Source organism: Gymnogyps californianus, chromosome 1 (assembly GCF_018139145.2).
Source record: "Gymnogyps californianus isolate 813 chromosome 1, ASM1813914v2, whole genome shotgun sequence".
Lineage (NCBI taxonomy): Eukaryota > Metazoa > Chordata > Aves > Accipitriformes > Cathartidae > Gymnogyps > Gymnogyps californianus.
The window spans coordinates 4,313,981-4,339,385 of NC_059471.1; the positions used below are offsets into that span (position 1 = coordinate 4,313,981).

At 45.3% G+C, this 25,405-nt stretch overlaps 1 protein-coding gene across 1 annotated transcript in view; it reads right to left on the reverse strand.

Moving 5' to 3' along the window:
• Window positions 1–6,491: 6,491 nt before the first annotated feature.
• Window positions 6,492–25,405, reverse strand: part of TENM4 (teneurin transmembrane protein 4) — a 355,419-nt gene continuing 336,505 nt past the window's right edge. The window contains exons 28-30 of the mRNA XM_050901618.1: window positions 23,308–24,922; window positions 16,835–16,977; window positions 6,492–7,318 (exon numbers count right to left, since the gene is read on the reverse strand). Coding sequence (XP_050757575.1) covers window positions 6,560–7,318; window positions 16,835–16,977; window positions 23,308–24,922 — 2,517 coding nt within the window. The 3' untranslated portion in view covers window positions 6,492–6,559. The remainder of the gene's footprint in view (window positions 7,319–16,834; window positions 16,978–23,307; window positions 24,923–25,405) is intronic.

Consider the following 25,405-nt stretch of genomic DNA (forward strand, 5'->3'; position numbering starts at 1 on the left):
TGTTTTCCGAAGTTATTCTCGATCTTTTCCTGAAGCATCCGAACAAGCCACCAGCAGGGCTGGACCAGACCGCATCAAGGATCACACGAGGGTTTCCCTGGGTCACTGTGGCCAGTGATGCAGTGGCTTTTCTTCTCCCTCTGGATGAAGAAGGGTCAATGCACACATCTCCGCTGGATGTATCACAAAATCTAATGATATCTTGATTTTTTATTTTTATTTGGGGGGGTGATAACTTGATTTTTCTTGTGCACAACGTAGTTTCCCCAGTTTGCTTACCTTTCTGCTAGGGTGGGGGCTTCCCCAGTGCCTCAGGGATGCTCCGAATCCCCGGCGTTACCTCCCAGATCAGCAAAGCCCTGGGGGCACCCGTGATCCTGCACCCCCTGTACAGGTGGGGGATGCTCCTGAAGATGCAGATTCGAGGAGTGGAGGGACATTTTGGTCAACTCCTGCCCCAGGTCCATCTCCCATGTAAGGACCAAGCAGCTGAGGCGAAGAAATTCAACATTTTCACACACGCACACAAAAAAAGCTATTTAAACACAAAATATTCTTTTATTTGTCACCGAAGGCTACACACGGTCACTTCTGTCTGTTCGTTTTTTTTTTCTAGAACGTATCTACATCTGCACTTATTTACAGCCTGGTTGTATTTACACAGTCAAGAATACAGTATTAGAAACACAAAGTGTCGAGAAAAAAAATTTCTCAAAAAATTAGTTCCAGACTTCAGGAAAATTATTACACAGGGTAATGACAAGAGTCTCCAGTGCTGGGCTTACAGATGCAGCTTTGATACAAAGTCCTCTTCTCGGCTGGAGCTGCATTAGAAGTCCTCACACAAAATAAACATTTTTTTTTTTAATAGAAAAGTGTGATTCTTTGATTGGTTATTTTAACAACATCCGCAAACTGTCCAAAAGTTTTAATTTTCTTTTTGGAAAGTTCTTTTGTTCGCTTGAACAGTTTCCAGCTCTGAGGAAAAAAAAAATTTATATATATATGTATATATATTTTTTAGTTAATTTTCACTTGTGGTTTTCTATGCTCCCCTGCCCGGAAAGCATTGACCTCGGGATGGGAGTTAACAGCTGAGCCACGTAATACTTTGTCAGGAACACAAAGTTTTACGGTAATTAAAGGAAAGCAGGCAAGAGACACAAAAGGTTTCCCTCGTGCGGGCCGAGCTGCTTTCGGTTCGGGTAGCAGAGGATGGAAAAGCACCACGGGAAACGGCCCCCGGGACACGCGACGGCCCTTCATCCGGGAGCGAGACGGGGGTCCCGGACAGGGCGCTATATGTCCCCACAGTGTCTGTTTAAAATTTGCTCTACAGTCGCAAGTCATTTTATTTAAATATACCCTAGAGATGAAAAAAAAACCCAACCCCACAAAAAAGCTGGCAAAAATGCCCCAGGCCACGCTCACCGCGGGATGGAGGATGCTGCCGGCCGAAGGGGAGCCAGATTTTATCCTACCAAACCCCAGCCCCGGCATGGAGGCACGGCATCCCTATTTCCCAGGTTTGGCACTGCCACCAGAGCGAGGAGATAAAGTGAATAAGATTTAACGAGCAAAGCCATCTTTTTAGCTCCATTATTAATGTGATAAGCGCTGATTTCTCCTCCCCATTTAAAAAGCGGCCATAGGACTAACCGAGATCCCTGGGCCTGGTTTCAATTACACAGATATTGAATCAAAACAGACGGCTGTGCCGTAAATATGAGGGGGGCCCTCTCTGTAAATCGTAAAATTGAATTCTAAAATTTCATGTTAAGAGCCTTGTCTTTGCATAATGGATTGCACTGCCATCTATCACGGTGACACTTATAAGTCACAGCTGAAAAAGTACTTTATTAGATTTTTTTTTTTTTTTAAACAATTTTGATTCATTTTGGTTACACTGTCTGTATAATAGACTGAGCAGAATCTCACACCGATCCCTATGCTCAATAAAGCAACTACAGATATATTGCAGAAATCCCTCACTGTTTCTAAGTTACGGCCAAATGGTGTCTCAGGGACTGCTCCCAATCATCTGGGTCTTTTAAAGCCGAATCAAGCATCAGGGCTTTTTAACGACCTTCGTCTCATCGGCTCTCGCCTGGTGTTGTTGAGTCGAGTCTTTGGCCCATTTTCATCACGGCTCTGATCAATAGCTGTGATGACAAAGATATGATGAGCTGCGTGATTCCCTCCGGTCACCACGGCTTAATGATTTTTCCAAGCTCCAATCTTCAGTTGAAAGGGAAAAAAAAAAAAAAAAAAAAATAAAGAGCTTGGAGGAAACAAACATTACGGCATTTCTCATGATGCCAAATTAGTCCTGCTCCTCTCCCCTCGGGTTGAGCACGCAGGACGTTTTTCAGCTGCAGAGCCCTCATGGCACTGGCTTATGTCTGGATGCCACAGCAAGTCGGTCCCGTCACTGTTGTTCCTTCAAATGGAGCATGGTTTGGTACCAGCACCAGCTACTGAGGGCTTGAGCTGTTGGTCCTTACCCACCGCTCACACCGGGAGCTCCAGTCCCTGCTCCAGACTGCTGGGCTTTCTCCTCTGAGCTGTGAGACTTGGCCAAGATCCTTCCCACCACCCTTCGGACTGGAGACAAGCCCAGGAGCTCAAAGTAATTTAAGCTACGCCTTTGCATTTTGAAGGGAAACTCCTTTTGGTGGAGGAGTGAGTCCTCTTTTTGGAGTCAAGAAAATAGCGACTTCTCAAAGTCAGGCCATAAAAGCACGTGAGACCACAGTGACATTATCCCTTGGAGACGGTCTGGCATACAACTGGCCTTTGAAAGAGCATCTAGAGCAATGGGATATGGGGGTTAGTGCCGTGGGATTTGCACTCAGGACCTCCCAGTCTTACAGAAGCAAGGAACTGCTCCCCCCCCTGCCCACAAGGAAAGCAAGAAGGGTCGGGCAGCTGCGGCACGGCCCCACGGGGAGGCAAATGGGGCAACGCAAGGGCTGGGAGGGGGCTACGGGGCCATCGGTCGAGTGGGAATGCTTGGGGATAGCGGAGTGCAGTCCCTCGAGGAGGGCACAGCTCTTTGTGGTCACAGCCCATTCCTGCAACTGCCACGGGAAAGCACTTGAGATCCTGTAGAAAAAGTATTTTTCACTAATGAGGGGGTAAATTTAGGGCTTCAGGACTGAAAAAAGTTTGTTTCTTGTTTTGCCATCTAGGTAAAGTGGAAAGCTTTCACAGAGGCTGAGGATTCAGGAATGTAGTAGCTGTCTTCAGACAGGTTTGTCCCCAACACTAGACAGCCATCCCTTTTAATTTTTTTGGTTTTGATAAAGAGAAGAGCAACACATACATATATATACTTTTACATATATATTTTTTTTTCCCTTTTTTGACACAATGTCCATAGTTCCCACGCCGGGTGCAGGTCCAGGAGAAGACCCCCACGGACCCGGCAGGCAGATGGGCGCAGTCGCATCCCACCACTGCTTGAGGATGCTGAGAAATGCAACCCGAGGTGCCTTCGCCATGGCGCGGAGCGGGATGGCTCCCAGGTCTAGGCACGCCGTATGTGTGCGGCGGGACCGTAAGACTCTTGAAAAACGGGTGAACTCCTCAAAGTCATTAGCTCGTGTAATAACCTGAAGAGTCTGTGTAAGGCTGTCGAGGTGCCATCTCAGGCCGGCAGGGTTCCAGTAGGAAAATTTCACACTCGAATCCCTTTCCTTGGCTGCGTGGAAAGGTGGCCCATTTACTTTTGGACTACTCCTCTTAGTATTGTTACACATGGACGGGAATGGATATAGAAGCACCACTTCTCTTCGGAGCCGCTTGGAGGGGAGCAGTGTAACTGGGATGCGCATCGAGCTCTCTCTGCACTGCAGGTCTTCGCCGGGGGTTTATGCCTTTCGACCCAGCTTCCTGCAGGTCTTTTTTGCTGCGTGCATGCTGTTATAGACACTCAAAGTCACCACAAGGTTGAGGTTCTGGGAGGGATTTGTCCCTGGTGTGACTCGGGGAAGGGGAAGCAGGGAGCTGGGTAGCCCTGGGAAGAGGGTGCTGCCTCCTTCGAGTAGGTGGCAACTGCTGGTTTGGCTAACGCTGCCCCTAATCCCCACCAGCGCATCCTCAGGGCAACTGAGGCTTGCCAAGAGTTTGATACCAGCAACGCAGGCGGTAATGCCACGGCCTTTTAACCATCCCTGACAGGCAGATGCCCAAAGCAACTGCTCCCTTGCCAAAGCCTAGAGCTGGCCCGGCCAACACATCTCCTCCCAGCTGGCTCTGCCGGAGCTGGATACTCTTTCTAGCCCAGCTGCCTGCGATTCACTCCTGCCAAAGTAATAAAGGTTGCGTGCTGCAAGGGGTGGTTCGGAGTACAGCACCAGGGCTACAGCACCAGCATCGTCACCCTTGCTGCAAGCAGGAGGGACCACCAGAAAATCAGGACCATACTGGTGGGTATGGCCACGTAGCCAAAGGTATTAGGGATTGGGAATTGGAGGAGGAACAGTCTGTTGGGGGAATTTCCATCCCATCACCTTCCTCCTGGCAAGCACCCGGGAACAGACAGGCAAGGCAGACGGAGCTGGCAGCCGGCATCTACGGGGAAACCGCGATAGCACTGGGGCTGCCAACATTTTGCTGCTCGAGGACTGCGTGCCCAACATACGCCCCTGCTTTATCTTGGGGGCTGGAGCCTGCAGAGAAGTATCAGGCTGTGTTGGAGGATGTCAGTGGCGGTGGCGCGAGTGCAGAAGAGCTGGCTCTGGGGACACGGGTGCATGGTAGGGCTCCGAGTAAGGAAACAGCCTTGGCATGGATTTGCACGTCTCGGGTTATCTCTCTGCAGAACTGGGAAGCAAAAACCAAAGTGGATGGAATAAAAAAAAATCAGGACTGAGACGTTCCCAGAGAGACACGGTGAGAGCTCTTAGAGTCAGGATACGTGCAGGTGTCAGTGTGATAGAGACGTCTATTTGGGACCAGGGTTGGCCATCTCCAGCCGGAGCTCCAGTGAGAGGTGGGTAACACCTCTGCCTGCAGGAATGGCCCTTGCTACCACAGGACTGTTTCAGGCAGGGAAGAGGATGCTAAGCTCATCTCCTTGTTCCCTTGAATTTCAAGGACTCTTGCAAATACCAGAGCACAGAGGTTATGTGAATACAAATTACATTAGCATGCCGAGTAACTTTGTCAGCAGTTTCTTATTAAAGCACTTGGTCCCCTCTGTAGTGGGCATTTCCATTCAACCTCCCCCTTCTTCACTGCTAACAGTCAGCTGGGCTCTCCGTTTAATTCGAGCTCGTGTAAGAAACAGTGAGAGGGTTGATTCCAATATTCTTCTTGTCCCACCATGCACAAGCTGTTGCTACTTATTAAACATTTTAAAATCTCTGCTGCCAAAGTCCCCGGGAGACATTTATCTGCCATAGTCATAAACGACTTGCCAGCATGCTACTCAAAACTGCGTTTCCCAGCCAATAAATACAAGCTCCAGAATCAGGAAAAGCAGGGTTTGGCTTGCTCTAATTTTCAGTGGTATGTCACTGGGATACTATACCTACTTTTAAATTCAAATCAGCTTCCTAAAAATTAACTGGTTTTATCAGATACAGCACAGTGGACTGTTAAACACGTAGCCTCGTGTACTGAAACACTATACATTTAATGAAGTTATGCCATTAGCAAATGTACAACACGGGTGCATTAAATCCACCTATAGAACAGCTCTATGTACGAGAGAGAGGATTTATTTTAGCTTTTCTCAATAGAGCAGGAGTCCCTTTCTTGGCTTTTGCTAGGTTTTTTAACTAAAACCAGGATTTGCGCACACACAAAAAAACCCATAAAGTATCTACTCTCATAATGAAAAAAGACTGATTTTTTTTCTTTTTTTATTCCAGTTCAGGAAGGAAGAGAATCATCTTGCAAGTTAATATAATCAGCTCCTTTGCCTCTATAATCTACTTCTGCTCAGCAGGAGCCCCCAAAAAACCACTTTATGTCCCAAGTGAAACATGAAAACTACTTGTAAGGTCTCTTTTGAGGCACATGATTCGGATGGTCGCTTTCGGAGTATCGGAATCAGCGTCGTCTTCCATCTCCTTTCTTCCCGGGGAGAGCTCTCCAGCACGTCGCGGGCTCCCCGTGTTTCGGGTGGAAGGCTATCTGTCCCTGCCCCAAATCAGAAAGGGTTAGGATGACACAAGTTAGCACAGACACCCATTTCGCACTTCACACCGAAGGACGTACGTTGACGACTCCCCACTTCAAATTCCTCACAAAGGGGGGGAAAACAAAAACCAAAAAAAAAAGGACAAGAGACAGTAAATTTCACTGTGATCACGCTACGGCAAAATATACCTTCTGTTCATTGCAAAAAACGCGTGAAGGCCAAATTAACGAGGAAAAAAAAAAGTATGTTGCATGAGTTACAGTGCAACCGTATTATTCCTTCTCTTTCTATTTTCCTCCCCCCCCGCCTTGTTCAGTTTAGAAAAAGGATTGAGTACAACACAGTCAGGTAAGTGGCCACAAAAGAGTAGCTGTCTTTGGCAAGAAGTCACCGCATCGACCCTCTCTGTCACCTTCTGCCCATTTCGCTCTGTCTCATGAAGTGGATGTTGTTGGCGCTGTCTGAGAGTTCGGGGTACTGCTCCACTGAGATCACAAAATAGCCATCGTAGCCCTGTACCCGGCCCGTGTTTAGCACTTGTTGCTTCTCCCCTTCTGTCCACGAGCGAATACCCTCCTCCCCATCCCGCAGTCTCTGCTGTTCCCGGGACCAAGCTTGGGCGACAGCGCGCTGTCGGGCCAGCTCCAGGACGCGGGCCTTCTCCTCGTCCAAGGTGGTCCCGTAGCGAGTGTTTAGACACAGCGCACCGTACTGGAGCTGGATGTCCGTGTAACGTCTAGTCCTCCCACTTAGCACTGTGTTGATCTGGGACACTGTCACGTTCACACCGTTCTCCAGGGTCCTCCGCCCGCCGCTGAGGCCCAAGATGGACAGGTCGCCCTCCGACGGCCCTTGCTTAATGAAATAGTGTGTGTCCACCCCGTCGATGGTGAAGTGCAAGTTCTCCAGGTAATGGGCATTGTTCAGGATGGCCGCGATCCTTCGGCCATCCTCGTTGGCCACACTGATAATGTCGGTGGCCACGCGTCCATCCTTCATGGCGAACTTGACGCCTTTGCCGAAGATAGAGCCTCCAGAGGCAAAGTTCTTGTTCTTCTTGACCTGCCGGCACCCGGCAATGCTGGAGCTGTAGATCCGTTCGAAGCGCTCAAGAGTGACAAAGGCCTTCAGCTGCTTCTGCACTTCGCATTGGACCCCCAAAATTGACTGAGCAGGGAGAGAAAGAAGAGAAAGACGTATCAGAAAGAGAAGCCTGATGACCCAAAGGCATTATCAGCATGCTGGAGACCAGCAGAACATCCTGGAAACATCAAACAAGGAGCTGCATTTTTTTTTTTTTTCCTTATGACCTTTTTTCAGATTTTTAATTCTTTTTAATGGAAGAGACATGTTGTCAGGTTATGCCCCCTAACGCTCATTGTTTCAGTAAACTGAACTGTATTTAATCTCACAGACAGAAGGATGTAGAGGTAGAAAAGGATCTTTTGCCTCAGTGGTGTGAGGGTCTAGTTTGGACATGCAATTATTTTGTGCTTCAGTGTTCCTCATCTGCACATAAGAAATCGTTCATCTTGTGGCCATGATGCTTTACAAAATGCTTTCAGATTTCCTGTGAAAAAGTGTGGAAGTATTTGTAAAAGTTCCCTCTATTTTAACTTCGCGTTGTAACTCCTTGTGCTACCTTCAGAAGCCCTGCCTCACCGGTATGACCCTCAAAGTGGCCATAACCCCTCTATATCCCATTTCAAGCTGGCCAAAGCAGGTTGTTCAAAACCCAGGGAAGGCCCTAAATCCAACTCCTATTTCCTGCAAACCTTCTGCAACGTGCCAGGCTCCCTGAGCTAAGGCCAACCACACCTGATGCTCGAGTTTTGGCTTATACTGAAGCAAAACTGCTGAGAGACAACAGCCTGGATCATTTGCAGTCAGGTACAATACAAAGTCACTTTTGCTGTTAGCGTATAATGGAGCAAGCACACAGCGAGTCAGCAGCTCATCATTACTGCAAAATGTCTTTGGAAATGCTCTCATCAATTCATGGCAGCGCAGGATTCTTACAGACCCCTGTTCACGAACAATTATTTGCTCAAATTTCACAAAAGCAAGAGGATGCTACGACAAAACTCTCCTGGCACTGCCAATGGCGCAGTTCAATAATGTAATGACATCCAGGATTAAAAATAGGCTACGAAGAGAAGTTTGCTGCACTCCAATTATTTCGAGGAAATTTAACATCCATGAAGGATATTGCCTTAAACCGTTCACAGGCTAAAGGCTCACATCCTTCCCTGAGTGCGAGAAGAAAATTCAGACGATGCAGGCATTTCACCGTGGACCTCTCAACTGAGACTTGTAACATGGCGAGGGAAGGGAAATAAACCCTCATTTCCATGGTGGCCATTTCCAGGGAAGGGTCTCAAAGCATGAAAGAAATAAAATAAAGGATTTAGCGTTGCAACTCACTCAGAGGTTATGAACAGTTTTGATCTATAAAGGAGAAAACTATAAGGGAACAGAGGTACACAAGTTCAAGAGCACGTTTTGGGTTGTAAAGCATTAAAACACCCAGGACTGACTTTTATTCAGAGTGCCAAGCAGGCTGGCATCGCTCCTCCTTTTCCCCTTTTGATTAACAGCGTAGTAGTTGGAGCAGGAACCAGTCACCTATGAAAGAGGAGCTCTTTCTGGTTCTCCCCATACTGCCTGTGGGGGATCTCGCACACAGCCTAGAGAGCGATACAACTAACAGACTGACAGGGAGTCGAGCCTAGCTCCCCTGCCAACTGCACAAGCGCTCCAGTTATGCAAAAACTGGACGTAATTAATGTAGATGTCACCGATAATGGACATGGAGCAATTAGGTTTCTAGGCTCCATGAAACACTTACTGTTCTAAATAAGTGTATACCGCACAGCCTTGGTTAGCTATTTCCTCTTCAAAGAGGTTTAAATGGGGAGGTATTCTTCTCGGGTGCATCTCATATGGATTGACTCTAGGTGGTCCCACTACCCCATGACAATTTGCTCTTCCAACACGCTTCAGCAGCTTTACAAGTGATGGGAAAAGGCATTTCTCATTACTCATGACGAATCACCATTTGGTTTGAGCTCCTTCACTCAAGGATTTAAATCAGGTCTTCTGCGCTACATTGCTATGTCCTGTGGTCATTTATATATCACCATCTATATGTACATCACCATGTTTACCAGCAGTTGAGTAATAAGGAGTCCCTGGAATTAATTGCACCATCTACTGATTATCACCTTGGGGAAGGGAGCTCTGGGAGGTCAGACAGCACTGGGCATGGGAGAATTATTCCTATCAGAAATCTCCCCTTCTATTTTGCCTTCATCACCGTATTCTTGATGAGCTGCAGGAACTCTAGTGCCTTTTCAATTCTGAGCAAATTATTAGGTATAGATCCCCTCTGAGTGCCTCCAAATTAGGTTGCCCCAACAAACCAGTGGGTCTGGACACCACTCCCTTGTCTTTGCTTCTGATCCCAAATGAAAAGCGAGTTTGCAACGAGCTCTGAAAACCTGCTGATGCTGCAAGATAGACATGGTGATATGACAATATCTACTGCGCTTTCAACAAGCGGGACATATGGTTCGTAACCATATGTTTATACTGCTAAATATAAAATAAATATTTTATAAGTAATAATTTTATAAAATTTTACAAGTAAATACTGCTGAAGAGAGTGAGATGTTGTATTGCACCTCTCATCATTCACACTGGATAATTTTTATTTTAACTCCTGGTTTGGTTTTGGACTCCTCCAAGTGCTTTCTCCAAGACATGTTTCCAAACTCTCCGGGTCACTTCTACCTAGCCTCAGGGCCAGGGATTGGTCTTAGACTTCTTTTGCTTAGTTGTAGAGACATACTCTAAAATGAGATTAGGGAGTCTTGTGAGGACAACAGTTGTACGACAAAGTTTAAGGGTGGATGATGTCCTTGGGTTTGCCATTAATTCAGGATGGATGGCAGCCTGGTTGGCACATGCTGGGATACAACAGCTATCACAGCCAACGGCTGTGCTGTGATCTACCTTCCTCAGGCTCCATAACCCAGTACTTGGGACCTGCTGGCCTGAGGTAATTTTCAGTTTTCCATTTTATGGTCAAATTCTCCATAGCTTTGAATTTCAGATCAGTAATTAGCCATTATAAAAGTAAACCAAGATTTTTAAAGTTTGTTTGTTTTTTTTTTTTTTTTTACAATTTATGACCCAATAATAGAATACTGGACCTTTCCTTCATCTAGTTGCTTACTGCCTTCGTGATATTATATGAAGTCATACAATTTCCACAGCTCTACTGTTCATCTGGATACCATTTAGAAAGAAAATAAGCAGCACCCACCGTGCTGCTGGCAGGACTTGGAGGTTTAAGGGATTACACATGATCTAACAGCAATGGCACTGTCATTTCCTGCCTAAGGACACCCACATAGGATACCAGGCCAACCGCCTTGTTGGTGTCCTCTTGGTCTCCATCCAGGACATCTCCTCCTCTATACTGGGAAAGCATTTCTCATGTTGCATGTGCAACTGTAGGACTGGCACTGGCACTGTTCCTGGTGGCTAAAACAGAGATAAAATGGCTGACCAAAGCCACAGAATTAGGAATCTCTTGACCTCCAGCCGTGTGTCTGTTTAGAGACATTGTAGGTGGGAGGTTTGTGAAGTTGGGGGCTTGAACCAGCTCGCTGGCAAAGAAACTGAGCAGTTACCTGTCAATCTATGGCTGTCCCAGCCTTCTATGCACCTGCTTCTCATGCACATTGTAGTCAGTGTTGACTGCAGGACTGTTTCAGTTGCCCATACACAGATGTCTAGCGTGATCTGAGATGCCCCAGAATGCCTTCAGCATCCGCACAGGGCAGTGAGAAACCGAAGAAGCTCTGGGAGATATTTGCCCTTCTGGAGTAGCACCTGGAGGCCACTTTGCTTTCCTGGCCCCTGCATGGGCAACTGAATCAAACCCCTACTTTACACAGTCAATGGAGCCTACAGTGTGTTCAGTTTGGTCTAAAATTAATGCCTAGCAGGTAGACAGCCCTTTAAGTGAGCTCCATTGCCTGTATGAACTAGATGTTGACAGACTACGGTGGGTGCACACATCTAGCACGCATGGGAACACCTACATCTACATGTCTTAGGCTTGAATTCAATCCTAGCTCCTAGCAGCTGATCATCTGAACTGTTCTTTGGGCTCCACTGACAAGTCACCCAAATGGGTGATGTTGAACATCATTTTTGACACTATGGGGAGCCCTGCTGGGCCACCAGTTGTTGCTCTAGAAGAGTGCAGGTAATCCATGCTGTAGACATGAGGAAGTCCAGGAAACTCTAGGGTATCTCAAATGGCACCAGCAACCGAGTTCATTGTAGATCTCTGCTGGCTATAATGGAAGCTTGGATATCAAGTTCACAGGCAGAGACCTAAATTTAGGTGTCCAAATCAAAACCAAAATCACATCCAAAGGGTTTTCCACTGGGGACTGGTTACAGGCCTTCTGGGCTCTCTCCATCTTTTGTCACGTAGGGAAGCAGGAGATCAGACGTGTAAAGCTGTAATGCTGAACATCATCATCACTTAACTATTACAATAACTAAATACATCTCAGTTATCTTGACAATGAGCCCAGGATGACTTTGAAATGACTTTTTGAGTGCATTTCTTTGATAAAAGAGTGTATTTGGGAACAGCACTTTTTTAAAGTAAAAGCAAACACATCCAACAGAAAAAAAAAACCCCAACAAATTCAGGCAAACCAGAGTACAGCTAGCTTGTATGCTCTGCTGTGAATATAAAGGGGGTGGAAGCAAACAGATTATACGTAGTTCAAAGAGGCAGTGTATCCCTGACTTTGAAATTACCATTTCTGTTTCATCTTAGAACTCATTTTAATAAACTGGCAAGGAAGAGAAACAGAAAATTTCCATCCAAGGCTGCAGTGGCATGTGGTATTCTCTAAAAAATGCTGCTGCTTTTAGCAACTGTAAACCAAGGTATCTATAAAACCAGTTTTATGGAAGAAAGAAGGGAATTCATAGTTATTTTATTTCAATATTTGTTGCTAGATGTGAGTGACAAATATGCTGGGTTTGTTTTTCCTCACAGTCTTTTTTAATCAGATGTCCTTAGGTGACATTTCACTTTATCTAGTAACAACCCATTGGAGAGAAGAGAACGACCTTCATCATTTTTTCGCTGCTGCACAGAGCTCAAGAGAACGGCACATTACAGAGATCTCTGAATAGCCTCTTGCATTTTGCCGGCACCTCTTGAGGATTTGAAATACCATAGCCAGATACTATCATCTGTTGTTTTTAAATACCGCCTTCCAGTGTGAGACTGAAAGCTTTAATTTCCCATCAAGGATCCAAGATGTGAAATACGTGAACATGTTTCCAAGTTTCTCTATATCCTTGTGCCATTGTACACAGATAGGTGTTTCTCTTGCCACCATATGGCTTACAACGCAGAAAGCCACTTCTTCCAAAAGGCTTGGAAGTTATGACTTCTCTGAAGCATTCTTCATCGTTAACTCCTTCCTATTTACCCCCTAGCTCCCTGTTAACAAAACCATTCTTCAGCAATCAGCCTCTTCCCTCCATTCCACCTGGCCATCACCTGAAGACGAGTCCCCATTCGGATGTCCCCCACCGACTCCCAGCTGGTGGAGGCGCAGGAGGAGCCCATCAACCACAACAGCCTATCGGGCACCTACCCATCAGCACGGCTGCGCTGCGCGCTGGTTGGCCGAGAGGCAATGTGCCTGCTTAGCAACCTGCCAACCACGAATGCAGGTGGGACAATGGAGGTGAGCGATTGGCCAGCAAGGCCAGCGCTGTAGATGCTGATTGGTTAGCAATGAGCGGAACACAAGTGCTAACTCTTGGGTTTAGAGGAGAGGTCTCTCCTCCACCCCACCAGTGTACGCAGCTGCAGGGGGATAACAACATTGAGGTCATCAAGCAGATTTCCATCTGTGGGGAAAAAAGAGGATTTGCCTCCTTTTCTTGCTCATCTATTTTCATAAAGCTTCAAGAGCTCAATGTCTTTGAGACTTCAACTCCCTTCCCCGCGTCAGATCCAGTGAAAACTGGCCAATACTTTTGCAAAACATAACTAGGGGCTGACGGACAGACGTGCAGACAGTGTGATGGCCCAAGCCCAGGACAAAGCACCTGCAATGTCAGAATGCCCTCCCTGAATGATGAACACTGGCAGAGCCAGTCCCTCAAACAGATTGTCCTTGGGAGAAGCTCTGCCAGAAAGCACAGCCCTACAGCTCACTCCCTGGCTGAGCATCCCAGAGCAGCCCTTGCCTCCAAAATGCTGCTCCATAAGGGATGCCAAAAGCTGCTCCTCCAGCACAGCCTGGAATGGGCACTGCAGAAAACAGGACCCTTCCTGGAGGCACAGGGCTCATGGGATGGAGAGAAGGGTAGTTAATAATATGATGTAGTTAACGATATAAACGCCGACTCCAAAACATCCCTCCCTGCAAATAGAGTTGTTCTGGCTTCAGCAATTACCTGACAGTTCAACAAGACAAAAGGGAAGGGGGGAAAAAAAAAAAAAAAAGAGAAATTGGATTCAGGAGCAGCAGCTCCACAATATGCCAGGGGTCACCCAGAGTCCCCTGGTGGCCAATAACACTGAACTTGTTCAACAAACAATTTAGTGACAGCCTCACAGTCGTAGGGAGGAGGGGGGAAAGTGCTGCACAACAGAGTATTGGATTTTAAATGTCACTCCAGAGCTGCAGGGGGTTAGCGCAAGGTTTATGACATGCTGGCTGTTTCTGAGCTCAAAGTCAGAATTATCTCTCCCATCTTCCAGCCCTGCAAGGCAAGTACCAACAATGTTTTGGAAGGAGATGCTAGGGCCCTCTGGTTATGCACTCTGAATTGATACGAAGCAGCCATTTATGTGGAGTTAGTTGCTTTGCTGTCACGCTCCTGTTATTCAGTTCTCTCTGATAAAAGAACTGACTCAATCTGCTGGGCCACAGCTTTGATCAGCGAAGCCAGTGGAGTAACTCAAATTTACTTTGGTCTATCGCAAGGAGGTATGTGACCCAGAGAAACCAGGGATCGGAAGACATGGAGATGAGAAAGCTGTGGTACATCACTCAGTGAATATCCCTTGATTGCAGGCAGGATGGGCATTGTCCAGTGCCTTGTCCAGGCTACTTTTAAATGACAAAAGATCTGGAGCTTACTCCATATGCTCTGGAAGACCATTTCACAGTTTGATTGGTCTTATTAGCTGAAAATATTTCCTGCTTCCATTTAACTTTGTTTAATTCTGTCATTTGCTATGTGAAATTTTCAAAAGTTTATATTTTATTCCACATGCTTCATCAATAAATCCAGAGACAACTGGTAGGAAGGAGGGCTGGATTGTGTCTGGGAGCGTGTATGTGTGGCTGAAAGGGTTGGGGGTGAACAAGACTCCATGTGAAACGTCAGCGTTGGATGCACGGATAGGCTTAGGAGAAAATGGATCATGTGTTCAGGTATCATATGTGAATGAATTTATTTTATGCAAATATATGCCTACAATATGCTGGGTGTGACAGAAAGGAAGGGAATCCTGCTCTATAGCATTTGAGAGCCACTCGCTATCACAGCATGATCCTGCAACTGTAGACTAAAATAAAAATGCTCATGTTTTGTTGCTGTCATAACACAGGGGAAGAATATGAAACAGCCTGCAATGGTTAAATTCCACTTTCAGCACTTGAGTGTAAAGTGACGTATCTGGAAGCACGGCGGCTGCATAAAGCCCTCTTTTACCAAGCAGGTCTCTGCACAGCCCTCACTGCAGCTTCTTGCTTTAAAAACCTGAAGGGGACATGGAGATTTTCTTTTATTCTTATTGCTCATTCAGGCAGATTCACCTACAATGGGTGGATGGAAGGGCGGGCTCCTTCGTTTTATTTCCTGTATGAGCAAGTGTCAGTCTTCATCTCAAGCTGTCACTCAAGTTACTTGGCTATTCAATAAGTCTAATAATAACAATGAACTAATGATAAAATAATGATATAACAATAATAACAACACCAATAACAATAATTTCTATTGCGGTTCTGTGAGAGTTATTATCTACTGCACATAACAATTCAGAGACAATCTTTTGTGCGGTCTCTGAATGAGCCTTCCCTGTTTGCCTTCTCCTGTACAGCTTTGCCTGGGGAGACTGTGACACATCAGAGAGGAGGAAAAATCCTGAGGCTATTTCTCATTACAGAAATCACTTCTATTAGCATTTTATTGTTTAATCCAAGGAAGTGAGAAACAAAAAAGGAGTTTCTGAGCTCCAAAACACAACTGAGTTACTGCGGCATAATGGTTTTCAAGCATCAACTCAGCCACAGTAGCAAAAGGCATAGTTCTTTTGGTCCCCTTCTATTATAAAGTGATACATCTTAATATAAATCTCTTGTTGAAGTTGAAGCTGGTACATTTTAGCTTGTCTTCACCATAGCTATGAGGCTGAGTACCAAGGATGGGCTGACACAGGACTATTTTATTAATGCACAATATCTTGCTCATAGCTCTGAGTGATACCTTTTGTGGTTTGGGAAACATGACACTGTATTTTACCTTCTGGTTTAATATGTGTACAGGACCTCAAGAATCTGCTGCAGGACAGCGAGCTTTCAGTGAACTCGTAGATAAAGAGGCTAGGAGGGCAGCTGGAATCAATTCCACTTCCTACTGTTATCATTTTATTAGCAGAAATGTTAAGAGCATATCCTGATCTCCCCAAGCACGTTGGTGCCTCACTGCTCTCGCGATGTTTGAATACACAGCAATAGCAAGCAGGAATTCAGACTAAAGAGGATTTGGACTAAACAGATGAAAGCAATCCCAGAAGAAAGAAGTCAGGCTAGGAGATGAAAGAGTATCCTGAGAGGTAAATGACTTTTTTCAAGGTCATACAACCGATAAGCAGTAGGGCTGGGAGTAACCCAGGGCTCTCAGATTCTGACCCAGTGTGCTAACCTTTAACAACGCTGCCTCCATCTTTCAGCTGAATAATTCGCAACAGGATAAGAGAGGGGGAAATGATTGGGCTGTAAAAGCTTTTTTCTTGCCAATTTCATCATTGAATTTTCTGCCAGCATCCACCAAAATGGCTTGTGATGCAGGCCTGTTTTTAAAAGCAGGACACGGTGACTTGGGATTAAACCCAGTCAGGTAAAATGAAAGTTAACTATCATCTAAAACTTCTTTCTGGTGAGACGCACTGCAATGCAGAACAGTTTCCTAGGGCAGTACCAGGACTTGTTGTTTAAGACATTTTAAACCAGACTGAATAAGTTTCTAGAAAAAAATCTGTAGAAACTGATTCTGTACCAAGATTTGCTTTTTTTCACTTCCAAGAAGCCTTGGTGCAAAGGCCTTGAATTTAGCCTGCGATATGTGATAACGTGGCCTCTTGTGGGAGAAAGAAACAGTAACACACCATTTCATTGAGCAACCACCAGAAAATATCACAGGAAAAAGCACCATGGCAGTAGGGAACTTAAGAAGTGATTATTCAGTCAGATTTCATTACTGTAACGGGGACTGACTCGCTCTTAATCTCCCAGCGAATCTGGGAGAACATGCTGATAGAAGTTTTTTTAATAAAGATTGCAACTGGATAGTTTGCTGATAAGGGTGTGAGATACAGTATGGAGTTGCATGGATCACCTTGCTATTGTCCCATTCTTGGGTTTTCATCTGCGTGTGGATGAGCTCATAGGATGGCTCCATTGCATCCATGTCTGGCTTGGGGTAGCCGGGGATGACGTTGTGTAGTTGGAACCCGAAGGTGAGCAGCCAACTGTTGACATCTGGAAGGGAAGAGAAGCATAAATCAGATTATCTGATCTCTCAAGCAGGATTGCCCAGGAGAAGGCACAGAGGAGTACCCTGTGGTGCCTGGCACCGTAGCAGTCTGGCCAAAATGCTGAGTGTCTACTTTCCGTGAAGAGCACAAATCTTAATGGTCCTTGAAAGAACCGTGTGCCAAAGGTGGGCTTTCCACCTCCAACCGCAGTCCAATTCTGCACTTTCCCAGCTCTGAAACAGAAGCGTTGGCAGTGACCAAATGGCCCGAATGAAAGCCAACTCCGCATCTGCCCTTCGTCAGCAGGAACCAGGCACTGCTCTAAGGTATGCAGGAGAAGCACAGGAACAACAATACACTAATGGAGGCTGAGATGCTCCAGCCGAATGGGAAGCGTTGGCCAGTCCTACAGTCAGCTCTGAACATCTCAGCCACAATACTTCTCTTCCTGAGGACTCTCAAAGGGCCTGCAGGCTGAAGACTAAATTTAGAGTTATGTGAGGCTGAATACCAGAACATCCAGGATGAACAGCATGGTCATTTAGCAGGTGCTCATGGAAGAGGCTCTGGACATATCCTCTGTTTTTTCCATGGCATTTCCACCTCAGGCCTGAGTTTCTTGGCATTTTTCATAAGAAGGTGTAGTTTGAGTATTAAACCAGTGTAAAGTCACATGTCATCTTTTATAGCGACATTTAAAATCAGCCGCCACACTACCTGCAAGGTACATTATCGTGAAAATAAGCGTACAGATATAAGACTACTTTGCTTGGGTACTTTTCACAAACCCCTTAGAAAAAGTCCATGGATGGTGAGAAAACTGCTGGCTACAAGCGATAAACCATTGTCCTATGCAGAAGGAGGACCACTGGCACTAAAGGGGACGTGACAGAAAACGCAGCCATTTGGGACATCATAGAATCATAGAATGGTTTGGGTTGGAAGGGACCTTTAAAGGTCATCTAGTCCAAACATCATTCCTGCATTCACTTGACAGTACGGACTACAAAGTCTTCCCTGATTTTTGATTGCACAGCTATTAGGAATAGCAGCTGAATGTTAATCCGCTGGAGGAAATAATGATGAGGCTGGCGAGCTCCTAGATCTGCTTGGGATCAGCATCACTTCCCCCCTTAACTTCAGAGCATTTGATGATCTCACCTTGTTTGCCTTCACTGAACTCTACAGAAGGACACACCTGCTACAGTCCCCAAGCAATATGGTGTGCATTTGGCACACAAATAGCAATTGCAAGAAAAAGAAAGGTATGAAGGTAAAGTTTAACTAATATCAGCTCCCAGGGGTCTTAAGTGTTTTGGATGTAACGGGGATTGTGTTGGTGATTGCTCTGCTTCAAGCAGGACGTGCAAGGCGCTTGATTTTCATTTTGCTAAACTCAATAAACGTTGTTGAAACAATCTGGAAAAGGGATCAATTTAAATAATCAAATATGCATCTTTGAATATTTTTTCTCTATTCCCCATGAGCCTAAATGAGTGTTTTGAAGAGCTGGTCAGAAAAGAAATTATGGATGCAAGCGGTAAATAAGGCACTTCCAGATGACTGGACAACCAGGAGCCAAATAAACACACTACTTGTTGCTTGTTTTCTTACAGGCCAAAATGTTGAGATTGGGCAGATGTCCAAAAAGCCCTTGTGACAATCCATGTGGAACGGGGAGGAATTCTGTAATAAAAACACTTCTGTTCACTCAATGTACAGATTGTTTTTGGAGTGTCTTTGAAACAGAGAGGTTGGAGGGAGGGAAAGAAATTAAAAGGCTCATTTGATTTTTTTTTTTTTTTTTTTGCTTAGCGCTAAGCCAGCCTGCTTCCAAATCCTTCTCATGTGAAATGAAGACCTTTGATGTACATATTGTGGACCAGGTGGTCAGGAGAACAAAGTAAAACAGTGAAGGTCGGCATTGGTGCGGGAACCATTTTCCAAGCACTTCACAAATGTTAAAAAGGATACAGAGCAGGGATGCTGAAGAGCAGAAAAATATGTAACATGTCTGGAAAGATTCAAGATAGGCTTTTTTTGCTGTTTCTCAGAAAACTGACTTTCAAAACATTTGCAAACAGGAGTTTGTTCTTTTTGGGAAGAGGTGTTGGAATACCCAGAACAAAAAAAAAAAAAAAAAGCAAACCCAAAAAAACATGGGAGGAAGGTGTGGAGCTGAGAAAACAGGGGGGAAAATATTAATTTGCCAAGAGGCAGTGACAACTTTTTTGACAGAAAAGTACATTTCACATCACAGAGGTTTTTTTCAGCTACAGTAACCCTGCCAACACATTTCACAGTAAATTCATTTGAGGGCAAAGAAAAAGAGTGCTTAATGCAGACACATGTAATGGAAATGTCAGTTCAATCCATCAGGATTGCTGAAGCTGGCAGCAAAGCTCTGCACCGTGAAGTGTACAATCACTAAAATATTCATGTTTAACAATGGGCCTCTCAAAACGTAAATACCTGCTTCTCCTGCTCTCCCCTCCGCATGCCTCCAATTTGTACCCACGAGCTCAGAAACATCATCGGAGACCAAAGCGTGGGTTGTTCGCCCATGTCCTGGGTGCTGAGCTCCCCTAAGGACAGCAGGTCCCGGGCTGGGGATGGAGGGACAGAAAGAGGTTCCCTGTGCCCAAATCCGGGCAGATTTGGTTGTGATGACAAGGACACGCTCATTGCGGGTCCTGCCCATGACGTGCCTGAAAGCTTCAGCAGAAAGAAATGCCAGAGCAGCAGCCCTGCGTCACAGCACTCATCCCATTACATGACCTGTTTCTTCCATGCGCTGGGAGAGGAGAAACTTAAAAAATGTATTTGGGCTCTGTATTCTTGAAAGACTAAAAATAGAACTTTTAAAACAGTGGAAAAAGTTATTCGGTGCATATAAAACATTACAGTATCAGATTTGGACATTTTGATGTTATCATCAGAGCTGGGTGGGAAACTGTTCGCCTGTTCCAAGACAGGATTGGAAATTTTGTCCTGTCTTAACTTGAGCGGGAAAATAAAAATCTGTTAGTATGTCACGAAGCAACTGTTCAAAAACTAGATCAGTTCGAGACAACAATTTCAAATTAAGACCTTCCATTTTGGTTTTGACTCCTTAATTTTTCTTTTCCAGTTTTCAATCATTAGTTTACACTTAACTTGAAAAGGTTGAAAACCAAAAAGGAATTTTTCTTTTAGGCTATTCTGGAATTTGTCATTTAGACAATTTTGAGAGCTGTTTACAACATTTCTGCTGAGAAATCTCTCAAGCTCTACCCTCTCCCATAAACAAATTCAGTTTTGACAAATGAGCATTTTCTGATAGGAAAAGTTATCTCAAAGTATTCCCTGCCAGCCTTAATTATCAGAGTGAGGCCAACACACAGGATCTTAGTCTGCATCTTTTGGCATATTTTACTTCCCTCACGGCATCATCTCAGCTCTGGAGAAAACAGCTTTTCATTAAAAAAAATACAATCTAATCCTTATGTTTATTGCAGAAGAACCTGAAAGCATGAATCCTAATGGCTAGAGAAACAAGTGGAATAGAACAACCCAGGATTTCTATTTTGTAACTTATTTTTGCTATTAAGCCAATCTCATAATTTAGGGGAATGCAAATATTGTTCCATATGGGAAAGTTGTGATAGATGCAGCAGGAGCATTTAAAAATTAATTATATCTCCTTAAGAAGTACGTACATTTGATTTCTGAATATTTCATCTGGTTTTCCAATGGGAAGTATATAGAAAAGAGTCCCACCAAAACAGTCCTCTCAAACATTACTACCAGTATTGCACAAAATATGAATATAGGAAGGACATTTAACCTACAGAATGATTTTCATCAACGTACAGAGCTCATGTTATTGCCATTTTACAAAGTCCCGGGGGAAGCAGTTCAGAGGTTATGTCAAGCTGTGGGGTAGGTATGCCCTAAAATCTGGCCTTTAAGTCTAACGCACCTGCTTTTATTGACTTTTAGTAGAAACTGTTAATTCTGTGGGGCAGATATTAACTTTGAACTACATGGTTAGTGTAGAATCATAGAACCATAGAATCGTTTAGGTTGGAAAAGACCTTTAAGATCATCAAGTCCAACTGTTTATCTAGCACTGCCAAGTCCACCACTAAACCATATCCCTAAGTACCACATCGGCACGTCTTTTAAATACCTCCAGGGATGGTGACTCAACCACTTCCCTGGGTAGCCTGTTCCAGTGCTTGACAACCCTTTTGGGGAAGAAATTTTTCCTAATATCCAATCTCAACCTCTTCTGGCACAACTTGAGGCCATTTCCTCTTGTCCTATCACTTGTTACATGGGAGAAGAGACCAAAACCCACCTCGCTACAGCCTCCTTTCAGGTAGTTGTAGAAAGTGAGAAGGTTTTCCCTGAGCCTCCTTTTCTCCAGGCTAAACAACCTCAGCTCTCTCAGCCACTCCTCATAAGACTTGTTCTCTAGACCCTTCAACAGCTTTGTTGCCCTGCTTTGGACATGCTCCAGCACCTCAACATCTTTCTTGTAGTGTGGGGCCCAAAACTGAACACAAGTATCTGAGGTGCGGCCTCACCAGTGCTGAGTACAGGGGGACGATCACTTCCTTAGTCCTGCTGGCCACACTACTGATACAAGCCAGGATGCTATTGGCCTTCTTGGCCACCTGGGCACACTGCCAGCTCATATTCAGCCAGTTGTCAACCAACACTCCCAGGTCCTTTTCTGCCGGGCAGCTTTCCAGCCACTCTTCCCCAAGCCTGTAGTGTTGCATGGGGTTGTTGTGACCCAAGTGCAGGACCTGGCACTGAGCCTTGTTGAACCTCATACAATTGGCCTCGGCCCATCGATCCAGCCTGTCCAGATCCCTCTGTAGAGCCTTCCTACCCTCAAGCAGATCAACACTCCCGCCCAACTTGGTGTTGTCTGCAAACTTACTGAGGGTGCACTCGATCCCCTCGTCCAGATCATTGATAAAGATATTAAACCAAACTGGCCCCAATACTGAGCCCTGGGGAACACCACGTGTGACCAGCCGCCAACTGGATTGAACTCCATCCACCACAACTCTTTGGACCCGGCCATCCAGCCAGTTATTTATCCAACAAAGAGTATGCCCATCCAAGCCATGGGCAGCCAGATTCTCCAGGAGAATGCTGTGGGAAATGGTGTCAAAGGCTTTACTAAAGTCAGGTAGACAACATCCATGGCCTTTCCCTCACCCAGTAAGTGGGTCACCTTGTCATAGAAGGAGATCAGGTTAGTCAAGCAGGACCTGCCTTTCATAAACCCATGCTGACTGGGCCTGATCACCTGGTTGTCCTGTACGTGCTGCATGATGGCACTCAAGACGATCTGCTCCATAACCTTCCCCAGCACTGAGGTCAGGCTGACAGGCCTGTAGTTCCCCGGATCCTCCTTCCGACCCTTCTTGTAGATGGGCGTCATATTTGCTAACCTTCAGTCAACTGGGACCTCCCCAGTTAGCCAGGACTGCTGATAAATGATGAAAAGTGGGTTGGTGAGCACTTCCACCAGCTCCCTCAGTACCCTTGAGTGGATCCCATCAGCCCCATAGACTTGTGTATGTCTAAGTGGTGTAGCAGGTCGCTAATCATTTCCCCTTGGATTATGGGGGCTTCATTCTGCTCCCCATCCCTGTCTTCCAGCTCAGGGGGCTGGGTACCCAGAGAACAACTGGTCTTACTGTTAAAGACTGAGGCAAAGAAGACATTAAGAACCTCAGCCTTTTCCTCATCCCTTGTCACTATGTTTCCCCCTGCATCCAATAAAGAATGGAGATTCTCCTTAGCCCTCCTTTTGTTGCTAATGTATTTATAGAAATATTTTTTATTGTCTTTTACGGCAGTAACAGATTAAGTTCTAGTTGGGCTTTGGCCGTGCTCTGAAGTGGCTGACTGTAATAAAAGGTTTAAGTTGCTGTTGCCATTCTGCTAAAACAAATCTGCCTGCCATTTGTTTAGTTACAAATAAATCTCTAGGCAAAACTGTGTAAACAGCTGCCCCTCTACAAAGAGAAAGGTTATCAGGACATTAATTGGCAGCTAAACTTGGGATATCGGAGGAACGAAAAACTGGAAGCAAAATAAAGAGAACAACCACCAAGGAAGAGAAAAGGAAACAGGTTTGGGAATTACAATCTCCATTTATGCTAATGAGTTAAACATGCCCTGGACATAGGGGTCAACTGGCAAAGAAAAGCTTGTGTCCATTATATTAAACACTGGAAAACTTCACGGTGACCAGGATACTGAGAGAGAAGAAACCTATTCACTGGTGGAAAGCTTGTGAATATGTTAATTAATTTAAACGTCTTACCTGTCATATAACATTTGATATCCTGAGAGTTGCTAATGGGATTGTTGTTTTTGAACATATAGAGGTTGAAAGGCATTATGTTATTGCTACTCAGGTGCTTCCACATATCATGGTCTGGACTTGTCCACCGGCCCGCTAGCACATCATAGTCTCTCCGTCCCATGTGGATAAGCTTTGTGAGGGGGTCATACAGTCCTCCGTGGTAGCCGATGATGATCTGGAAGTTGGGATTGGTGTCCATATAGATCTCTCCATATGCTGTGTACAGTATCTGCTTAATCATTAAGCCAGTCCCACTGAAGACAGCCAAAGGAGTGCCAATGTTATCGCAGGCTATGTAGAATTCATCACCGCTGCTGAGCTCCATTGCAAAGAGGTGGCCTTGGAGGTCGTAGTAAAGGGAGGTGATCTCGGAGCTCGAGTGGTTGTATAAATGGGTGACCTTGGTTGGGTTGGTCAGGTCTGCGTAGAAGAACTGCAAGTGATGGCCATGGCTGGTTTTGCTGGAGACTCTCCTTCCTAGCCCATCATAGCGGTATTTCACACTCCACCCGCTAGCTTTATTGTAGGCTTTGATGAGCAGGCCAGCTGAATTGTACTCAAAAATATCATTGCCCCTTTGCTTCAGGAAGCCATCTTCATCCATTTTGTACTGCACATCCCCCAGTCTAGTAATCCTGTCCCTGAGGTCGTACCTGAGCGGTGTGAGGCGGGCACTATTCCCTGGACTCAACAAATGGAGGTTTCCGTTTAGGTCATAGCTGTAACGCCAGAGTGGTTTGTCATTGATAGACACTGTCTGCAACTGGCCATCAGCATCATATTCATATGAGTACCTAGTTGTGTTTGCATAAGGGCCAACCTTCAGCTCTTTCTTAACCACTCTGCCCATGTTGTCGTACTGCACAGTCATCCAGTACATGAGAGACCGGAATATCTCGTACTGGACCTCCTTCATCCTGCCATAGGCATCAAAATGTTTAGTGTGCGTCATGACAGCAGTGGTGATAATCTGGTTGATATCGTAGTAAATGACTCCGAATTTACCAAATTGCTCAGTTTTGCCTGACACATCATCGTACCTGTAGAGATCAATGGGTAAAGGTGTCTCGTTGATGACTGCTTGCATGCTGGTCACCCGAAAGCTGTTGTCATAATTATAGTCAAAGCGTGCATTCACCATGCCTTCCTCAGTGAAGCGGAAAATCTGTCGATCAATGAGGGGTCCTATCTGTCTGTATCTGATTGTACATGTGAACCCTTCATTCTGCAAGTTTATGGTCTTCAGCATGCCAGCAGTTTCGTCATAAGTGAAACTGATCTTTGTGGTGTCGTAAAGCATCTCGGCTAACTTGGACAACTTTCCATACTTGTAGATGACACGTCTCCCTGTGCCCAGGTACAAAGTGTGGAGGAGCTGCTCATCCTCTGTGAAATCCTGAATGACCGAGGCGTTGCCTTCTGGTGGCCGGTAGATGTTCCTGTAGTAACCAATGGAACGAATGGTTTCTAAAGTCTGACGGGCAACGTTGGGCATGGTCACCGATGACAACCGGTCGTTCTTATCAAACTCAAAGATGTACTGTCTCTGGCTGTGAAGGAGCAGCACCATGGACTGGATGGGAAGGAGAAAAGTATAGATTATATTCCTGGTTTTCAGGCAAAATTATGCTCAACTCTCACAAAACCTGCAAGATTCTCCAATCCAAAGAGCAGGGCAAGTGAGATAAATCTCTGCACCCATAGGATTAAATGGTGAGAGGTATGCAGCTGCACAGCACATCGAGTATCCCCAAGCAGGAGTGGGTCAGAGGAAGAAGCCGTTAATGCCGTGAGGAAGGTCTAAGTTTAGAATTCTCAGTTGTTCAAATCAATACCCTGTAGCTAGCTGTCTCTACCCAAATTCCCCATGCCAACAGCTTTTACAGACTAAATAAATAAAATGGGTAGAGCTACTTAAACAATGCTTGAAAAAGTATCCCCTGACACCTTCCAATGCTCAATTAATTCATTGTGTCTCCGTATCTTCTATTACTCTCTTACTGCAAACTTCTGCCTGCATGCTTATTTGTTCTGGCATTTTTTTTGCAAATAACAA